Source organism: Lemur catta, chromosome 4, assembly GCF_020740605.2.
Source record: "Lemur catta isolate mLemCat1 chromosome 4, mLemCat1.pri, whole genome shotgun sequence".
NCBI lineage: Eukaryota > Metazoa > Chordata > Mammalia > Primates > Lemuridae > Lemur > Lemur catta.
Window position 1 is genome coordinate 68,563,301 of NC_059131.1, and position 21,284 is coordinate 68,584,584.

At 41.5% G+C, this 21,284-nt stretch overlaps 1 protein-coding gene across 1 annotated transcript; it reads right to left on the reverse strand.

The window, feature by feature from the left end:
• Positions 1–7,997: 7,997 nt before the first annotated feature.
• LOC123637455 (interleukin-36 gamma-like) lies at positions 7,998–20,851 on the reverse strand. Its single transcript, XM_045550632.1, has 5 exons — positions 20,775–20,851; positions 13,239–13,321; positions 12,640–12,747; positions 11,841–11,980; positions 7,998–8,207 (listed from the first exon to the last, which is right to left on the reverse strand). The coding sequence occupies exons 1-5, from the start codon at positions 20,849–20,851 to the stop codon at positions 7,998–8,000; spliced, it is 618 nt and encodes a 205-aa protein (XP_045406588.1).
• Positions 20,852–21,284: the final 433 nt, after the last annotated feature.

Genomic DNA, 21,284 nt, shown 5'->3' on the forward strand with positions numbered 1-21,284 from the left:
GGCTTCGATGTGGAGAGATAGGAACACTCATACACTGCTGGTGGAACTGCAAACTAATACAACCTCTATGGAAAGCAATATGGAGATACCTCAAAGAGCTACAAGTACAACTACCATTTGATCCAGCAATCCCATTGCTGGGCATCTACCCAAAGGGAAAAAAGACATTCTGTAAAAATGACATTTGCACTAGAATGTTTTTAGCAACACAATTCACGATTGCAAAGATGTGGAAACAACCCAACTGTCCATAAATACATGAGTGTATTAATAAAATGTGGTATATGTATACCATGGAGTTCTACTCAGCCATAAAAAGCAATGGTGATCTAGCACCTCTTGTATTATCCTGGATAGAGCTGGAGCCCATTCTACTAAGTGAAGTATCCAAGAATGGAAAAGCAAACACCACATGTACTCTCCATCAAATTGGTATTAACTGATCAACACTTATGTGCACATATAATAGTAACATTCATTAGGTGTCAGGCAGGTGGTACAGGGGAGGAGGGGATGGGTATATTCTCACCTAATGGGTGAGGTGCTCACTGTCTGGTGGATGGACACGCTTGAAGCTCTGACTGGGGTGGGCAAAGGCAATATATGTAACATAACATTTGTACCCCCATAATATGCTGAAATAAAAAATAAATAAATAAAACTGGAAAAAAAACAAGAAGTATACATTTTTATGAATTTTTTATTTCTGTAGAAGCACACAGGTCATTCCAAGCATGATTAATTTAAGTCTTTTCACACACAAAACTCCACTGGCATGGTCCAGAAGAGTATTTCCCAGGTTTGGTTAATAATCAGTATTCCCTAGGGTTCTTGGCAAAATATTGATTCTTAATCACCCCAAACTTAGTAAATTGTAATTTTGGGGAAAGGGGTTCTAATTTACTAGATGTGGGGTAATCACAAGCACCTAGGTTTTCAGTGCACACCCAGGTGACTCTAATGTTCAAGTTTGGGAAACAGAGGTGTAAAAAACATCTCAGCACTTCCGTCATTTCATGACAATGTTTGGTGGCCACAGGAGCTCCACCTGGGATTGGGTCATCTGCCAACACCCTGCTAGATAGGGATAGCCTTGATAATGGAAGTGACATGATGCAGACTTTGCTCTGCCATCTTGCTGAGGGCAGTTGTGGTTGATTTCTTACAGTGTTTCATAATGTCCCAACTTCAGGAGACAGAAAATGAAAGACTGAAAATCAAGAGTATCATAATTTCCAGTTCGGCTACTAAATGTCAGTGCCACTCTCACCAAGTCACGCCCACTTCCTGTACCTCCCTTTCCTTACTCATAAAGTGAAACTGCTGAAGGATATGATTTCATTAAGAAAAGTTATTTAAATATTGGGGAAAAAGGCAAAAAGAATATTGTGTGCCTTTTCAATGTCATCCTACAGCATTGTCTAACAGGTCCATCTAAGTGTACTCTGACTGCCTATCAATACAACTTTGCTTGACTTACTATTGACTTGTAGGAAATATAATATATAAAGAACATAGATTTTTTTCTGAGTAGAAATGCAAATGGCAACTGTCTGGTTGAAAAGATAATGTCTAAAATTGATAATTCAAGAAATAGAAGTAAAAGCATATACAGTATATACTTAGACACATGGAGAAAGACAGCAGAAAAAGAGAAGTTGCTTCATGGGAATAAGAGTAGTGCAAAAGAATATTGTTTTTAACCATAGACATACATTATTCTAGTAAGAATCTATTTTTTGAAACTTTTCCAAGAGTCTAAGAAGCAAGACAATATTTTATTGACATGAACTAATTACAACCATTGTTCTCAGCACTCTGGGGATGGCATCTTCAGTACCCATACCCAGTTATTCATGCATTAGGGGACAGTGTCTTCAGGTATACTTTCAGGAAGCAGCCACTGCCCTTCAGCATTTCCTGGGTCAGAAGATATCAGCCCCAAAGCAACTCAACAGAGAAACATCCCACCCCACTGTTTTAGCAGCAGTTGTGATCTTTGGTGGCATAGTTCTAAGACTATTATTTCCCCCCTGGAATCCAAAATCTCCTCTCTCAGTGCATCAGGCCCTCTATAGCACAAATTGCTAGAGGTCCAAAGGAACCAAGTTCTTCAATGAATGTTTCCCTGGAGCTTGGGCTTCTCAAATCCAAGAGTATTTGCTGTAGAACATGTGTGCATACCAGGTGTGGACCAGGTCAATCACCTGAAAGTGTTGCTACTCACAGGGGCCTTCCATGATTTCATACATCATTGCAACATGTGCTATTTTTCTTTTCTTTTTCTTTTTTTTTTTTTTTTTTTGAGACAGAGTCTCACTCTGTTGCCTGGGCTAGAGTGCCATGGCATCAGCCTAGCTCACAGCAACCTCAAACTCCTGGGCTCAAGCAATCCTCCTGCCTCAGCCTCCCAAGTAGCTGGGACTACAGGCATGTGCCACTGTGCCTGGCTAATTTTTATATATATATTTTTTAGTTGTCCATATAATTTCTTTCTATTTTTAGTAGAGGTGGGGTCTCGCTCTTGCTCAGGCTGGTCTTGAACTCCTGAGCTCAAATAATCTGCCCACCTTGGCCTCCCAGAGTGCTAGGATTACAGGTGTGAGCCACCACTCCCGGCCGGCATGTGCTATTTTTCACATGTGAGGGGTAAACTAGGGGCTCATGGAAGTTTATGTTCTCCAGTTTACACATGCTTTCTATAAGATTATTGTAAATTGGTGTTTTCATTTTTATTACACTCTAAATGTCCTTGAGCCTCTTCTGTATCATCAGGATGACCACCTGATCCCAGCCACATTATGCACACATGTTCATAACTCATATTTGGACTTTTGTTTGAGCTCATATTTGTGCCAAGTGATAATCCATGGTGTTTACATAAACAAAGTTTTTCACAGTAGAGAAAAGAGATGGGAACACCAAATCATCATACAGCCTACAGTAGGATGGAGATGCTATAGCACTCAGAACCATAATCATGTCACAAGTAAATGTGTCATCAGCTTTCAGTTAACAGTGTAAATTGGCAGATGTAACAACCTGCCACCCTTTTTTAGCAGTGAGTATATTAGTAAATATCCAGTACCTAATTCCTCTATTTGACATTCCTGAATTAATTAGCTTCAATGCTCATTTTAACATTGATTTTTATAAAACTGCAATGCTAACATTACATTCAATTGAGGAAGAAAACTTTAGAGGAGAGAAGTAGAGGAAGAAGGTGGAGTAGTACTCTCCAGTGATCATCCCCCACCAGAAACATCAATTTTAACAACTATCCATGCATGAAAAATCTTCACAAGAGGTAAAGAAGCCTGATGAGAGATCACAGTATATGATTTTAGCATAATAATAATAATAAGGGATGCATTGAAGAGAGTAGGAAGGACAGTTTTACCTTACCCACATCATATCTCCCCCAACCTCAGGCAATACAAAGAGAGAGACACCACCGCTTGGGATAAGGAGAGGGAAGTAAGCATAGGACTTCACCTTGGAACCCAGTACTGGGCCCACCACAGTAAAACCCACCACTGGGCATAACCCCTCAACCCCTGATACCAGGCTAATACCCACTGATGGAGCCTCTAGATCTGCCCTAGCACCAGACAAGAACCTGTGACATCAGTGAGACGGACTTGAGTTTTGGCCCACATCACAGCTGGCCAACTACAGAGGCACTGGGACCTGAATAAATTTCAATGTTTAGGAGGCTGTAACAGCTGTGGGCCTTGAACACGCCCTAGTGCTGCAGTGGTTTAAGGGGCCATGGGCCTTTTCCAGTGCTGCCTCAGCCTTGGCTGCCAAGGGATTATGGCCATGGCAATCTTGGGCTTAGGGTACCTCCTAGTGCTACAATGGCTGAATTCATCATGGGCTTAGAGATCACAGCAATCAACCTGACCTAAATCTCTGGACAGGTTTTCTGCTGAAGGGAGCTCCCAAACAAGGCCAGACTGTGAAGACTGGATAAAATATGTACATGAATGTACACACATCAATGCACGGCCACAGGGATCAAGATCAATCAGGGAAACATGATATCACCAAATAGACAAAATAAAATGCCAGTGACTGACCCTAAGGAAATGGAGATGAAAGAACTGAATAGCAAATAATCAAAATACCTGTTTTTAAAAACTTAGCAAACTTCAATAAAATACAGAGAAATAATTCAAAATTTTATCAAAGAAATTCAACAAAGAGATTAAATAATTTTTTAAAAATAAAACAGAAATTTTGGAGCTGAAAAATACAATAGAGAGCATCAACAACAGAATTGACCAAGCAGAGGAAAAGAATCTGTGAACTCAAAGACAGGGTAATTCAAAATACATACTCAGAGGGAAAAAAGAAAAAAGAATGAAAAGAAATAAAAAAAGCTTATTGGGTTTATAGGATAACATCAAAAGAGCAAATCTATGGGGTTTTGGTGCTTAGGAAAGAGTAGAGAGAGAGAAAGAGGTAGAAAGCTTATTTTAAAAATAGTAACAGAAAACTTTCCAAACCTGGAGAAAAACACAAATATCTGGGTACACAAAGGTCAAAGGTCTCTAATCAGATTCAACCTAAATAAGACTACCCCACTACATAGTATCATCAAAATGTCAAAGATGAAAGATAGAGGATCCTGAAAGCAGCAAGAAAAAAGAAGCCAATGACATAAGGGAGTCCCAATAAACCTAAAAGTAGACTTCTCAGCAGAAATCTTACAGCCCAAGAGAGAGTGGAATGATATATTCAAGAAGCTGAATGAAAAAAAAAAAAAAAAAAAAAAAAAGACCTTCCAACCAAGAACACTATAGTCAGCAAAGTTATCCTTCAGAAATAACGGAGAAAGAAAGATTTTTTCAAACAAACATAAGCTGAGGAAATTTATCACCATCAGACCTGTCTTACACGAAGTGCTAAAAGGAATTCTTCAAGATGAAGAAAAAGATGCTAATGAGTGGCACAAAAACATCTGAAAGTATATAACTCATTGGTAAAAGTAAGCACATAGTCAAATTCTGAATACTCTGATAATATAATGGTGGTGTGTAAGTCATTCTTATCTTTAGTAAGAATCTTAAAAGACAAAACCATTAAAAATAATGATAACTATAATAATTTGTTAAGGAATATGCAATATAAAAAGATTTAAATTGTGACATCAAAATTCAAAATGCTGGGGAGGAATGAAGTTAAAGAGTAGAATTTTTTTCTCTTTCTTTTACAAAAAAAGTTAAATTGTTATCAGTTTAAAATAAACTGTTAAAACTATACAATGCATTTTTCAAGCCTCATGGTAACCACAAAGCAAAGATCTATAATAGATGCACTAAATACAAAAATCAGTGAAACAAAACATATTACTAGAGAAAATCACTTAATCTTATGGGAAAACAGTAAGAGAGGAAGAAAGGATGTACAAAACAACTAGAAAGCAAGGACAAAATGACAGGAGAAAGTCTTTATCATGAATAATTACCTGGAATGTAAACAAATTAAATTCTCCAACTAAAAGAGAGTGGCTGAATAGATAAAAAAAAAAAAAAAAGGAAAGAAAAGAAAAGAAAAGAAAAGAAAAGAAAAAGAAAAACAAGATCCAACTATGTGCTACCTACATCATTTCACCTGCAAGGACACACATAGACTGACAGTGAAAGAATGGAAAAAGATGTTCCATGCAAATGGAAACCAAAAGAAAGCAGAAGTAGCTATACTTAGATAAAATAGACTTTAATTAAAAAACTGAAAGTTTTTACTTAAATAAAATCTTAAGTAAGCATTAAAAAGTTAAATAAAAACTTAACTAAAAACTGAAAGTTTTTTACTTAAGTAAAAAGAGACAAAGGTGGTCATTATATAGCAAAAGAGTCAATTTAGCCAGAGAATATAACGATTGTAAATATGTATCCACCCAACATTAGAGCACCTAAAGCAAATATTAATAGATCTATAGGGAGAGATAGATAGACGGCAATTCAACAATAGTATGGGATTTCAACATCTCACTTTCAGCAATAGATAGATTATACAGACAGAAAATCAACAAAGAAACATCAAATTGCACTATAGACCAAATGGACCTAACAGATATTTAAAGAACATTCCATCCAACAGCTACAGAATACACATTCTTCTCAACTGCACATGGAACATTCCTCAGGATAGGTTATATGTTAGGCCACAAAACAAGTCTTAACAAATTTAATAAGATCAAAATCATATCAAGTATCTTCTTTGACCTCAATGGTATAAAACTAGAAATCATTAAAAGGAGAAACCTCAGAAACTTTACAAATACAAGGAAATTAGACAACATGCTCCTTAACAACCAATGAATCAACACAGAAATTAAAAAGACAATTTTTACATTTCTTGAGAAAAATGAGAATGGAAACACAATATACCAAAGCCCAGTTCTAAGCAGGAAATTTATAGCAATAAACACCAACAACAAAATAGAAGGAAGATTTCAAATAAACAACCTAACATCCTACCTTAAGGAACCAGAATAACAGGAAAAAATTTAACCCAAAATTAGTAGAAAGACAAAAATAATAAAGATCAGAGCAGAAATAATCAAAATAGAGATTAATAATACAAAAGATCAGTAAAACAGAGAGTTGGTTTTTTTGAAAGATGAAATTGACAAACCCTTAGCTAGACTAAGAAAAAAAAGGATCCAAATACAATTAGAGGTGAAAAGGAAGATATTACAACTTATTACACAGAAATACAAAGAATTATGACAGATTACTATGAAATATTACATGCCAACAAATTGCAAAATCTAGAAGAAATAGATACATTTCTTGATATATACAACCTACCAATACTGAACTATGAAGAAACAGAAAATCTAAACACCAATAATGAGTAAGGATGTTGAATTAGTAATAAAAAGTCTCCCATCAAAGAAAAGCCTGGGACCTGATGGCTTCACTGCTGAATTCTACCAAACATTTAAGGAAGAACTAACACCAATTCTTTCCAAATTATTCTACAAATCTGAAGAGGATGGAATTCTTCCAATCCCATTCCATGAGGCCAGCATCACCCTGATACCAAAAGCAGACAAAGACACAGCAAAAAAAGAAAACTACAGGCCAGTATCATAAGATGAACATAGGATGATGAATGTAAGATGCAAAAATCTTCAACAAACGACTAGCAAACCGAATTCAACAAAGCTGTGAGACTGTCAAAAAAAGTAGTCAAAGAGTGGTGCCCTTTTACATACTGAATTTCCCACCATTACCATGGACCAAGGACCTTCCATCCCCAGCTAAGCACCAGTCCCTGGCCCACCGATTGTGATGGCTTCACTCAACTACTTTTGCTAATTTCAGTTTACACTTTCTTTTCTTTATTTCATTTTACATCTGTTTTAGCTTTATTATTGTATAAATATTAATATATGAAGTTTATATTTAGCTATATGTTCATACATTACAATTAGGACAAAAATAATTTAATTTAATGCAAAACCTTTTCTTTAAAAGGTCCTAACCTTAAAAAGGATCTATTATACATACTGAGGTATATGGGCAATATATAAAGACTATGGATGATGCCATCCAAAAAGGAAAGAAAACAAAGAAAACAGAAACAAAGATCAGCTTCATGTTGATGCTAGTCATGCAATCTTGGGTGAGACTCATGAGCTCTGAGGCCTCTTCATATCCACACCCAGGAGAAGGCCCTGTGATCTAGTGTTTGGGTCTTGACATCACTTGTGCAGACGCCTTGTGGGCTGGACAGTGTCAGCTTGAGAGGAGAGCCTTACACCACTCCATCTCCCCTGCTTCTGAGCCCACATCCTGTTTTTCAGTTGCTATGAAGTCAATGCTTCCTCTTTATCCATAAAATGAAGTGAGAACAGAGGCCCTGCTCACCTCTCAGCACTGGAGTCAAAACGACACTGGGAAAATATAGGTGAAAAAACATTGGGAACCAGAAACTTTAACACAAAGTCCTCTGACCAAGCTGCCACTTCTAGGCTGAGTTCAGTCATTTATATTTAAATTGAAGGCAGTGTTGTACAGTGTCCCCAGGTCTGAAGTGAGGAAGATGGGCTGGCCTTCCTGGGAGGAGGCGATGAACCAGCCAGGGAATGCCACGGACTCGAGGGTGGAGGTCCTGCCAGTCTTGGCACGGTAGAAAAGGAAGGGCTTCATGGGTTTGTCTTGGTAGTACAGTTCCATGATATTCTCCTCCTAAAATGTGAGAGAGAAATAGTAGCTGTTTGAGACATTCAAAGTTATTTGCACACAACCAGCAAATGTTCCAAAGTTCCAGAAAGCCTTATCCCTCTACTAGAGCAGGCCTAGAAAAACACATTTCAAAGGAGCAACAGTGTGAACACACACACAAAATTTCACCTTCCAAGCTGCCACCCTCAAATCCAGAGATGGCATGGGAAGGACACAAGGGACAGTTTAATGAACAAGTGGCCACACTTGAAAGATGAAGTGGGACTATCCTCACACAAGAGGCTGCGGGATGTTCCAGGAAAGGGAATAGGATGCAAATTGGCAGCAATAAGCCAAGGATCTCCCTTACTAATGCCACAACAGTGAGAGCCCCTACCCTGCAAGAACCACTGCTATGGCAAAGGACGGCCAGGTTGGGGTATGAGTCTCTGACCAATTGCCAAACATATGAGAAAAATCAATACCATGACAAAGACACAAGAGGCTCTCACAAATCAAATGATTTGCACCAAAGGAATAAAGTAAATAGAGCAATCAGAAAATGCCTTCAATATTGTATACAGAAGTATATTGTGTATGTGTGTGTATATCTGGATATGCATATATTGTATATTTAGGTAAAATAGAAATTTCTAAGTAAATTACACTTGTGCCAGATCTCAAGAGAGGCACAGAAATGGTCTTTAATTCAGCCACATTCCACACTGAGTGGGAGAATTCTTCTCCCATAGGGTTCCTTTACTCAATTAATGGCTTCCAGTTAATTTATCTGATTCTTTGGATGGTCAGAAACCCGAGTCATCCTCAATACTTCTTTCTTTGATTCCCTAATATCTAACTCAGCAACAAGGCCTGTGGACCCTCTTTTCAAAATATTTCCTGAACCGAGCCACTTCTTGCACGCCCACACATACACTGCTAACCCCAAGCCAAGCCATAGGCATCTCTCACCTGGACAATTAGGGTGACCTTCTAACTGTTCTTGAACCTACTCTACACCCTACTAACCATTATTTCACACTCCCGTACCTCCTCCTCCATCCTCAACTTCAACTTCCTACTCACTGAGAAAACTGAAACAATGAGGAGAGAACTTCCACAAACCACCCCATAACATGGGCACCCAGCACATCATACCCACACCCACGCCTTCCTGCCCGAGGAGGTCTGGATGGCCGGTCCCATCTGCGCTTGCTGACTTAAGGGTGTTCTTCTCTCCCTGCTCTCTCGTGCTCCATCAGTTTTGCTTGCTCTACTCAATCACTCCCATCAGCATATTTGCTGTCATTTCTACCACCTTAAAAAAAATAACTGCTTTGACTACCCACCATCACTGCCAGTTCCACTTTGCAAAACTCCTTGCAATAGCTGTCTATATTTCCTGTCTCTAATTTCTCTCTTGTAATTCCTCTCTTTTAACTCACTCCATCCTTGCTTTTGCACCCACCACTGTACTGACACTGCCCTCACCAAGGTCCCCAATGACCCACATGCCAAATGCAATGGTGAAGTCTTAGCCCCCATGTGAGGACAAAGGCACTACAGAAGGCAATTCGGCCAATAGGACATAGTGGAAAATGTCATTCTCCTCATCTTATGGATCACACTCACTCTGTCAAGAAATCCTATTGCCTCCACTTAAAATACTCCCAGAATCTGACCCACTTTTCCCTATCTCCACTGGTATTCCAGGGCTCTTAAAGTCACATCTAAATCACCTTACAGCCTCCTGAAAGACTTTCACCCTTGCCCTCACAGTCTACGATCAATTAGGAGCTAGAGTGATCCTTTTAGACCTAGGTCCACTCACGTCACTCTTCTGTTCAAAATAGTCTAAGTTTCCCATTTCACTCAGATTGCAAGGTTACATCCTTACAGAGGATAGCAAGGCCCGTCATGGTCTTCCTTTATCTCTCTGGACTCCTCCTTCCTCAATTCACTCCTGTGCACCTGTCTGCACTGGATACCCTGCTGGCGAACGTCCCTGCCTCCCTCTGTTCCTTGTAACTATCTCACCATTGCAGTGACACCTACTGCACTACCCATCCCTGATCCATCTCTGTTCCATCTCTGTTCCTGGCACTGTGGTCACTTTATCCTGCTCTAACTGGTCTTTTCTCAGAGTCATGGTACCCTTTAACATAGCACAAATTTACCTACTAATACATTTACTGTTTGCAGTTTCTCTCCTCCCACTCGAATCCAAGCCCCATGCAATGAGGGCCCTTTGCCATTCCGTGCATGGATGTATCTCGGGTCCCCACAGAGTGATGGAGGCCAGGAAGTACCCGGATGTTTGCTGAATTGAATTGGATAGAGTTGAGTTGAATTGAATTAAACAGAAGTTTACAGAATAAGAACAGTCATGAAAAAATAAAAGAAGAACCAACCAAAAGCTTGTGGATCAAAATAGTAAAGATTCAAATTTGAGGAAATTCTACAGAAGGATTATTTAGCAGATGGGACAACATTGAAAATGTAATCATGAGCTGGGAGAGAGAGCAAACCAAGAAATTCCCCTAGAATGCAGCACCAAAATAAAAAAATAAAATGAAAGGATAGAAAATATGGAAAATTCTGTCCAGTGGCAGCAAACAATAAAATGTGGTATATGCATACCATGGAGCACTACTCAACCATAAAAAAAAATGGTGATCTAGTTTCTTTTGTAACAACCTGGATGGAACTGGAGAGCATTATTCTAAGTGAAATCTTGCAGGAATGGAAAAACAAACACCACATGTACTCAATACTAAATTGGAACTAGTCGATCAACACTTACATGCACATATGGAAGTCAAAGGAAATCAAGCAGGTGGGAAGGGGATGGGTAAATCCACACCTAATGGGTACAATGCACACTAACTGGGTGAAGGGCACACTTGTAACTTTGACTCAAACTGTAAAAAAGCAAATTATGTAACCAAAATATGCATACCCCTATAAAATGCTGAAACAAAATTTTAAAAAAGAAAGTATGGAAAATTAGATGAGATGTGAGATACTGAAGTGAGATGCAGGAGTTCCAATGAAGGATGAATGGGGATGCCAAAGGGACAATAAGGCAGAGAATACACTTGAAGTAACAATGGCTGAGCATGTTTCAAAATTTAGGAAAGACAGGGGTGCCGTCAACTATTGAGGGGCAGGATAAACCAAAGAAAACAACTCAAAAGGAGCTGGAAATAAATATGCTTATGAAGATGAGAGAGCCAGACCTGGTGGCTCATGCCTGTAATCCCAGCAACTTGGGAGGCTGAGGCGGAAGGATCACTTGAGGCCAAGCATTCGAGACCAGCCTGGGCAACATGGTGAGACCTTGTTTCTAAAAATGCAAGAAAAGTTATCCAGGTGTGGTGGTATACACCTAAGTCCCAGCTACTCAAAGAAGCTAAGGCAGGAGGATTTGTTGAGCCTAGGAGTTCAAGGCTGCAGTGGGCTATGATCATGCCACTGCACCCCAGCCTGAATGACAGAGTGAAACCACGTCTCTAACAAAAAAAGAAAAAAGAAAAGAAAAATTTTTTTAAAAAGAATACTTCTTTTTTAATTCTAAAATTAGATCTTCTGCCTAATACTTCTTCTAAAAGAAAAATTGGTGCTCTTTTCCCCATATTATTTTTCTTAGTCACTCACCTTCAGCTGCAGTGTGGGTTGTCCTCCAACATCCTTACAAAATAGACACATTTCTGGATTCTGGATTCCCAAATAAATAGGATCCCCTTTGCCTTGTTCAAGAGCCTCTGGATACTTGCATGTGATAACAGTGACAGTGACTATAAAGATATGGGAAATCGTATCAATTTCCTTTTGAAGTCAGAAAAGACTCTGACTGAGCAGGGAAGCCTCCTCCAAGTGGGTCTGGAAGAGACCTGAAGAGTGTAATCCCTGCTAGGACCCCCACATGGCCAGCTACCATATCCATTCATTCATCCATTCACACCATGTGCCATTCACTGCCCTAATAAATGGGAAAACAGATTGCACATCCTGGCCTTGTCCTTTTCACACTTCTGCTTGAATACCTGGAAACGGGAAGCACCTACACCAAGCAGTCCTTCTGATCTGTGGACAGCTTTGTCCATTAGCAAGTTTTGTCTAATGTGATGTTAAAAGCTGCTTTCCTGAGGTAGTCATCCATTTAGTCCTTTTAGGACACCTTGAGGTCATGCAGAACAAGCTACTCCTCTTCCATAAGACAGGCCTTCAGGTCCCTGAAAGCAGCTCTCCTATTCCATGGGAGCCTTCTTGCCCATCTTTAATTTCTTTACCCTAGTCTAAGACAAACTTCTCCCTGACCTCTCCTCCCAGGCAGGTGTGAAATTTCCCCCTCCAGGTGGGTCCCACTGCAAAGCCACACTTTCACAGAAGGCCGGTGCCAGCGTCCCAGACGCACAACTGCAAGGGGCGAGGCAGCCACAGGATGACCACTCACCTGGAGCCACGTGGGCTCTCTGCGGAACTGCCACAAGGGTCTGACCCTGAAGGGCCCACACTTGCTGATTCAAATCGTTGACCTTCCCAGTCTTAGGGCTCCTGGCTTCTTAAAAAAAAGGAATTAAGAAACATGATAATCAAGACATCTGCACTAGAGGAAAGGTCATCTAATCCAGGCCCTTCAGCGAGGAAAGTCTGGGCTTGACACACCAAAACTGGCAGCACTCACATGACCTATTGGCCCAGCCTTTCTTTCTAGTAAAGTTGTGGGCTCTGGCGAGGAGGGCAAGGGTGGTGAGTGGTTTAGGAGGGCAAACCATCAAGACGGCAGATAATAAGCAATCTCATGGTACATGTGTGTCGAGGCCCAGCTATTCTATTCTGTGCCTACTCTGTGCTTGGCCTGATGCTGGGGAATGGCGCCAGAGTAGTGCCTAAGCAAGAGTCCCCACCCTCCAGAAGCCCGCAGTCCAGTGACAGGTAGAGAGCACCAGGTAGGAGGGGTCATCCACAGGAGGGGCAGAGGATACAGCTGTGAGGGTAGGGCCTCCCTCCCATCATCCTCCCCACCCCCACCGCCTCCAGAGCCCCACTCACCAGCACTTATATGTTGAGTGTTTGGTGGTCCATGGGTAAGGTTTCGGAGTTTTTTGCCTATCATAGTGAGGTTGTCCCTGCACCTGTGAGGACAGAGGTAGAGATGAGCTACAGGAGATGTTTTCAAGGCCTTCCAGGACACCAGTCCCTCAGCCCTCATGCTAGACAGGGAGCTGAGAAACCCAGCCTGACATGAAGCTCTGGTCAAAAGATCTGAGCCGCATCTGGGACAAAACTTCAAAGCAGCCTCAGGGAGAGAAATTTTCTTCCACCCAGAGATCCAGCTAATGACAGCATCTCTCCAGGAATTCCAAGGCCAGCCATGACTTTTGACCTCAAATACCCTCAAGGCCCCTAATGCCAGGATCCCCTCCTCCCCAAAGCCCCCTCCTCTCATGGGCATTGTTTCTCCCTAGGCACAGGGAAGGGTCCCATGCCAGGGCAGCTCCGCCAGGACCCCAGCAACTCCCCAGTGAGAAGCAGCCCCCCACAGGACAAGGCACAGGGTGAACCTGGCATGGCCCCTCCCTTTGTTGAGCCCCAAAGCACAGAAAAGAGGGAAGACTCCTGAGTGGGAGGGCTTTCCAGCTGTCAGCTGCACCTGGCAAGGAAGGCCTTTATCAAAAGTCCAGGAGACTAAATTACGGCTCCAGCAGTCCCAAGATTAGTGATGGGCTCTGACAGAGCCTGTGCCATTTAAAAGAGGAAGCCCCGCCTTCCTAGGTGGGGTGTGACAAATGCGACCTGAAAGAAAACCGGTTCCTCCTGCCAGGAGATCCTGTGAGGCTCAGGTGAAGAAATCCCAGAATTGGCACAAGTCTGGCCTGTCCGGGCTCTCTGAGCAGTAAGTGCCACGCCAAGCCCCACGAAGTCAGCCACAGGAAAAAGGGATGATGACAGATCTTATGCTCCTTAGAAAGGGGAGACTAAGGGACTGCCCCAGAGCTCAGTTCTCCTGCCGTGTCACTCTGTGGTCGAGACTGGACATGGCACCCTCATGTCAGGGACTGCATCTCCTGGGATTGGGAGCCTTGCCCTGTACAGTCAGGCCAAGGGCATCCAGGGAGAGCAAAGTTAGCCGTGTGCTTCAGACAGGATGCCTATCCTATGGCTGTGTGTCTGCCACCTGCCTGTCCTACCTAAGGCCACAGCTGAATGGAGAGCCAGGCGGAAGAGGTCCTCTATCTAACACCCTTTCAGCCCCTCAGAGACACATCTCCATCCATTTGGGGAGCCACAGGGACTAAGCAGACTGGTTCTTTCACTGAGGCAAGCCTGGTTCCAGGTACCCCCAAAATATAGTGGACTTCAGAACCACCTAAGAACTAAAGAAGTAGGCAGTGATTTCTCTAGAAACTGAGCCCCAGACCCCAGCTTATCCCCTACCCCCTGCCCCAGTTATGCAGGACATTTATAGGTTCCTGATAAGTGGCAATGGCTATTTTTTATATCATGTTTATATACCTCATCCCATCTACTACAGTCAAGCAAAAAATTTTGCTGAGGCACAAGTAACATTGAGTGAGATGAATTTTAGTTGACTGAGGTGACTTGAAGTACCTACAGCTTCATATTCACCTGTCTGTAAGGGGGGTAAGTACAAAGAATGAAACCAAGGCTTCTAGATAAGCTCCTCTATGAGCCCCTCTTACCAGCCCTGGAAAGCATCTCCTTGCTCAACTCCTCCTACTCTCCACCCCCATCTCCTTTCTGGCATTGGAGGAACATGATCCTTCCTACTGAGGCCCCAACTCTGTCACTTTTGGCTTCCAGTTGATCTGTTACCCTAGGACAGTATGATCATGAATTCAGATACACTTCGTTCAAATTCAGATACACTTAGCCAGCGTCCCCTCTCCAATCCCCTCTGCACAGTTGAAGACCCCTCCATTACGCATCGGTCAACATACCCTTTCTTGGGATGCTTGTCAGGCCCCAGCAACCAGGGTTGGAGACAGGGCGTCATGGAGGAATAAGGACAGACAGTCAGTAATTGAAAGAGTGGGGTCAGGGGACTCAAGGCTTCTCCAGACCAAGAGCCTCGAGCTGAGTTCCTCACTTGTATTTATTTCTCTTAACAAAACAATTTCATCAATCAAGCTAAAGTTTAAGAAATTTTTTATGTAAAATCAGGTGCTGTAAGTTTCCATTCTGATAGCAATTAAAAGCAAGGAATCATTAAACCATAAAGAAAGACATACATCAGGAATGTGATCTTAAGAGAATACAGTAAAGATTTATATTTTCCAGTTACACATTCTTCTTAACAAAGCTATTGATCTAGGCTAAGCTGTTTCTAGCCTTCTACTAAACAAACTCATTAACTGTGAGCCACAAGCCACGCCTGCCTTTCATCCAGCCGGACACTTCATTAAGCAGTCCCAGGGTGGCTTTCTGCCCTAGAGTGAGAACTGTTGCTTTCAACATCTCTTGCCTCACAGTATGTCCTGACGTTTAGAAAGGCAGCTGGTCTTGTGTTCAGGTTCTGATCTATGCTTTCTTATGCTAGCTATATTCGGTGGTGGTCTCAGCTGTTCTCGACCACTGCAACAGATGCTCACCACAAGATAGCATCTAGAAGTTTCCAGCCTCTGACCCCCAAATCCCTTAGGCCTTTGTTTCAGCCAGGATCTGGTCTGAAAACAGTGCCCACACTAGGAATTGCAAACAAAGGGAACTGAATACAAGCCATCAGGTATATCTATGTTGGAGGGCCAGACAGCAAAAAGGAATTGCTGTGATATCCCACATAGTAATACCAAAGGAAACAAAGGGAAACAAAAGAACCTAGGAGCTCAAAGGAGGGATTTTGTAGGACTGAGGCCCAAATCACGGAGTTGAGTCCGGGAGGGGTTCTCTGCCAAACTGATGCTCAGGCGTCTGAAAAGAGAACACAATCTGGTGGCTGCATGGGCCATGAAGGGGGAGGAGAGGGGTCAACAAGGAGAAGCTCAGAGGGCCCAAGGGACACAACCCAGAGAGCTGCAATTTAATTGATTCAAAAGCTTGTGGGTATAGCTTGAATGTTCCATGCCTAGATGAAGGTTACGAAAGCCTGTGTAGTATGGTGACATGTGTCCTCTTTAGTCTCAGGATCTAATTCCACTTGGTCCCAATTTTTCAATAGCTTCCCAGCACTCAGCCCTTCCTAGGATTCCCAGCACTCCATGCCCATCCTGAAGTCCCCATTTGAAACTTTAGTGTGAATGAGTGTCAGAGAAGTTAGAGGGAATAGGAGTGGTGATAGGGGGTGATAATTGAGCAGGAGAGAGCCCATCTCTGAAGAAATGGCCTAAGACATTTATCTTAAAGTAGAAGGGATGACTATTAGGTTTACATGATACCCTAGCTGTACTTGAGGAGACCATCAATATTGATGCTGGTTATAAGAAGCAAAGAATATAGTTTTGTTAAGTTAATATAGTCCTGTTGCCAGATTCTTTCTATTAAGGTTTTATTATCATGTAGAGAAATGACGATGCACATCATTAAGTGTGACTTGAATTGAATTCCAGTAAATATTCACAAGGCCAAATTTCCTAGATATGGAAATGATTTTAAGAGAACACTTAGCCCAGATTTCAATTTTCAAACTCTAAAATACTGTTATCTACATTTTTTGGTAATAAGTCCTGATAGCTTGGTCCTGATAGCTTCCCTGAGTTGAGGGAATATCAATAGGGTGAGACAATTTGATCATTTACCACCACTACAATCTCTAGAATCTGTTTGTAGATGCCCAATCTCTATAATACCTTATTCATGTAACCAGTATGACAATTATAAATAATGAAGCAAAAGGAACCATGAAAAAAAAAGGAACCATGGATTGGTAAATGTTATCTGCCCCCCACCCTTGCCAACTACGTAGAATCAAGTTAGTCATAGAAAGTAGAACTAGGCTTAGAATCTCTAACTCTCAACTCTAAATCCAGGGCTCTCTGCTGGGATGTTCACCAGCTCCCTTGGGGCTACAAAGAGGACCAAAGCCACTGCAGCTTAGGTCCTATCAAGGGCTACCCACAAGCAGGGCTGGCAGCATGGCCTGGGGATTGGCCTTTGGAAAAGAATTGGCACTCACCCCATTTGAACTGATGAAGCAACTTGGTTTGTACCATGAACCACAGGGACCAGTGAAGGGCTATTTGTACACTAGTGGGCTTAGGGAAATGTCAAGGAAATTCCTGGGGCAGTTTCTATGTTATAGCCTTTACTCGATGTGGATGGAATGATGTGGTTGGACGTGCCAAAAGCCTCCATGCAGCCCAGGCCCATCATCTAAGACTTGCTTCCTGTGGGCTGATCTATCACATCTTCCTGAAGCTGGTCTCCATGAAACCCCAGACTTAGCACATGGGCTGGCATGCTATTTAACAGCTTCCTCTCCCTCGAGTGAAAATGAAGGACAAAGTGACAAAAATAACTCCAAAGCTACTCACCAAAACGGCAAAAATAAATAGAAGCACTAAAAGAATTAGGACAAAAGAACCAAAACCATTGTTTTGGACCATTGTAAAGGCATATTTCCCTAAATTTAAAATAGCAATTGATCAAACTGTACTCTTATGTACAATAACAATAATAAAAGCTAAAGCAATAAAAAGCCCCAATTGGACAGCCCATAGTACAACACTTAAGGAAGTGTTCTAGGTTAAATGCCCAAAATTTGGAATTTCTGGATAAAGATTGAAATTACAGAAAACGCTTAGCTTTCTTTTCCGAATGGTCCACCTCAAACAAAATGCAAAAGCTGTGAAAGAAAAAATGATAAATTGAATGCCACCAAACTTTAGATGTTAGCCAAAACTTGGACAAAACACATCATGAAATAAAGTTAAAAGGACAGACTGCCTAAGAGGAAAACATTCACAACACATCTAACAAACAAATAATAACCAAACTTTTAAAATAGTTCTCACTAATCAATAGGAAAAGTGCACATAATCCTATAGAAAAATGAACAAGTGATGTAAAAAGCATTTCACCAAGTAGAAAATATAAATGCCCAACAAACATGAGTAATTATAGTTAACTACGCCAGTATTTAGCAAGATGCAAATCAAAGCAATAATGAGATTCAATTTCCACCCATCAGGAAGGCACAAATTAAAAAGATAGTAGGTAATAATGTGAGGAAACATGCATTCACCATGTGGATGGATGTGTGAATCAGTACATCCTTTCTGGAAAGCAATTTTGCAGAGGCTATAATATTAAAAATTTAAATATGAGTACCCTTGACCCAAAATTCCATTTATCAGAACCTATCACGTTACTTTAAGCTTCAAAATCTGAAAAAATCCTACTCAAAGTGGCAAAATAAAACAATAAAAATATTTACTGGGTCTAGAAGTAGGGCATGATCAGAGTTGGTGATCTGGTAATTCTATGTCAGCAAGGACCAGCATTTTTAAAAAATTCTCTCTGGCCTTAAGTTTAATTTATAACTCAAAGCCAGGTTCCTCCAAGGCTGTAAGAGATGGCTATCTGTGACAATCAGAACTGCATGGTCAGCCATTTTACATCTTGTATTAAAAAAAAAAAAATGATGCCTCTCCCACAACTATCAAAGTCTTTCCAGTCTGTTTGGGAGCCATGCTATGTCAATCAGTGTCCTAACAAGAAACAGATGACAATTGAAATTTGGAAATTGGAGGTAAATGTAAGGAAGGAGTTATTTACAAAGATGTGGGTAGAGTATAAGGAGGGAAATCCCAAGGCATAGTGCAGAACATCAGGCTACTAAAAGTGGAGTATACGACTTACCACCCCTAGGTCTAAAGAGACAAGAGGAGGAAATGGTTACCAGAACCCAGAGAGAGAACTTTGTGGAGAGGGCCACTTAATAGGAGCTGTGACCTTCATCAAGAAAATATCGGCCTGCTGTGACCCCATAGAGAAGTAAAGAGGGAATGCAGTCATGCGTGGCTCAGTGATGTTTTGTAGTGCACACATCGTAGAGTGCGCTTACACAATTCTAGATGGCATAGCCTACTACATACCTAGGCTATATGGTATGACCTATTGCTCCTAGGCTACCAACCTGTACAGCATGTGACTGTTCTGAATACAGTAGATGTTAAGGTGGAAAGCCTAGTACATGCCACAGTGTGGATGGAGAAAGATTTCTCATACAGAGACCAGGATAGAAAGCAGAAGCTTATTTACTTTTCCCTGGGGAGGTGGAAAAGGAAGAATGTGCAGGCCTCGAAAACCAGCTATTGAGGCATTTTAAAGAGGTTGTAAAAATGGCAGGGTACAGTGGAGAAACTGCTGACTTAGAGGACGTCAAAGTCCAAGAGTTGGCTCTCCTGCCTTTCCTTGGGAAAGGGGTTATCAGGAGATGTGACTCTGTCCTGGAGATATGGCTGAGGCCTGGAGCTTGCACCCAGGAATGCTTTAGGACTCAGGAATGCTTTAGACTGTAAAAAAGCAGATTCTCAAAACACAGTTTTGAAAGAGAGAGATTTACATCTCTTTTCCATCCATTCAGCTCTTTTCAGAAGTTGTGCAAAACAGAACTGCAGAGTGTCTGTTAGTGAGAGAACTCACAGGACTGATCTTTAACTGTTACTGGGGAAATTGTGGGATTAGGTATTTTCCTGTTGTTTTTGGCCCCTTCCAGTAGGCAATTGTAGCACAGGGGTAGAGATTTGTGTACCTAAACATATATAAACATAGAAAACTTACAGCAAAAATATGGTGTCATAATCTTATGGGACCACTATTGTATATGTAGACGAAAGGGCATTGTTAGGGTGGAAAGCCTGGTAGGTGCTCACAGCGTGAGTGGAGAAAGATTTCTCACACAGAGATTAAGATATAAAAGTAAAAAAAGTTTATTTTATCCTTCTTAGAGGACAGTGAGAGTGAGAGAGATAGAGTGAAAAAGAGAGGGGAAAGAAAGGGGAAGAAAGAGAGCAGGGAGAGGGTGTGGCATCCCAAAGAAAGAGAAGGGGGTGCCAGCAGCGAGGCCAAGTGTCTTGCTGACTTTATGGGGACAGAGAGAGAGGGGAAAAAAATGATTGTTGTCAGTTGAAACAGAAGCAGCTGTGGAGTAATTAGCAGGCAGCTGTGAGACATCAGGTTGTCGTCTTTCTTGTTTTCTCTGTTCCTGGAGACTTGGTTATCTCCGAGATGTAGTCAGGCTTATGGCAGGGGATGTGATTTTGCTCTGAGATATGGTTTTGGGCAGGAAACTAAGGCCTGGAGTTTGCCCCTCTCCTGTCCATCCAGGAGCTCCTCAGGAACACCTTGAAGCTATAAAATAAGTTCTAAAAGCAGTTTCTGGCAAAAGTAAAGAGAAAGATTTACATAATCCTTTCTGTCTTTTGATCTCCTTTCAGATGTTTGTGAAAACAGAGTCCCTTCAGCTGCCTGCCAGCTAGGGAGAGAAAAAGCAGGGAGTAGGGAGAGCTCATGATTGATCTTTAGATGATGTTAGGACATTGTGGGATTAGCTATATTCCCGTTATTTCAGCAAGGCCACCCTTTCAGTTATTAGGTGGCACATAACTGTAAATACCCTGACCTCACCTTTCTTCCCTCTCTCCAATCGCCTTCCAGTGCTCCTCATTGGCCAAAACCAGAAGCAAGGGGACAAAGAAGCCCATGGATGCAAGGTTAGCCTCCTGGGGCAGAGAGCCAGTGGAGAAGCTGAGAGATTTTGAAAGGCGATTGTTAATAAAACTTATCTAGCATAGCCCATGCCTTTCGCTGCTCAGGTCCATAGTCTTCTTCCATGGGTAAGAAATGTGTGCTCCCTACCACAGGTGAAATATTAAAAGACATCAGCTTCTGAATTATCACAAATGAGGTCAATGTGGTAATACTGCCTTCTGAAACTTTCTAAAGCCACTCCCAGTGTTATTCGTGTAAGGTGGTTAGAGGAAAGGGGTGCCAAGGGAACAGTTAAATAATAAATTGACATACTCCTCGATGCTATAACTACTTATCAAAGCCTAGTTTTGTAATTATAGCTGCCTTCCTCCATCACCCATTCCATGTTCTCCTTACCCTCTGCCAGTACTTCTACTAGATGCTTTT

What these genes read in the sequence shown, in the direction of transcription:
- LOC123637455 (XM_045550632.1), bottom strand. Translation starts at nt 20,851, where the DNA reads ATGGGCTTCTTTGTCCCCTTGCTTCTGGTTTTGGCCAATGAGGAGCAC. An exon ending in GAGAGCCCACGTGGCTCCAG is followed by an intron (nt 11,981 to 12,639) that starts GTGAGTGGTCAT and finishes ATATCTTTATAG; the next exon opens with TCACTGTCACTGTTATCACA. An exon ending in AACCCACACTGCAGCTGAAG is followed by an intron (nt 8,208 to 11,840) that starts GTGAGTGACTAA and finishes CTCACATTTTAG; the next exon opens with GAGGAGAATATCATGGAACT.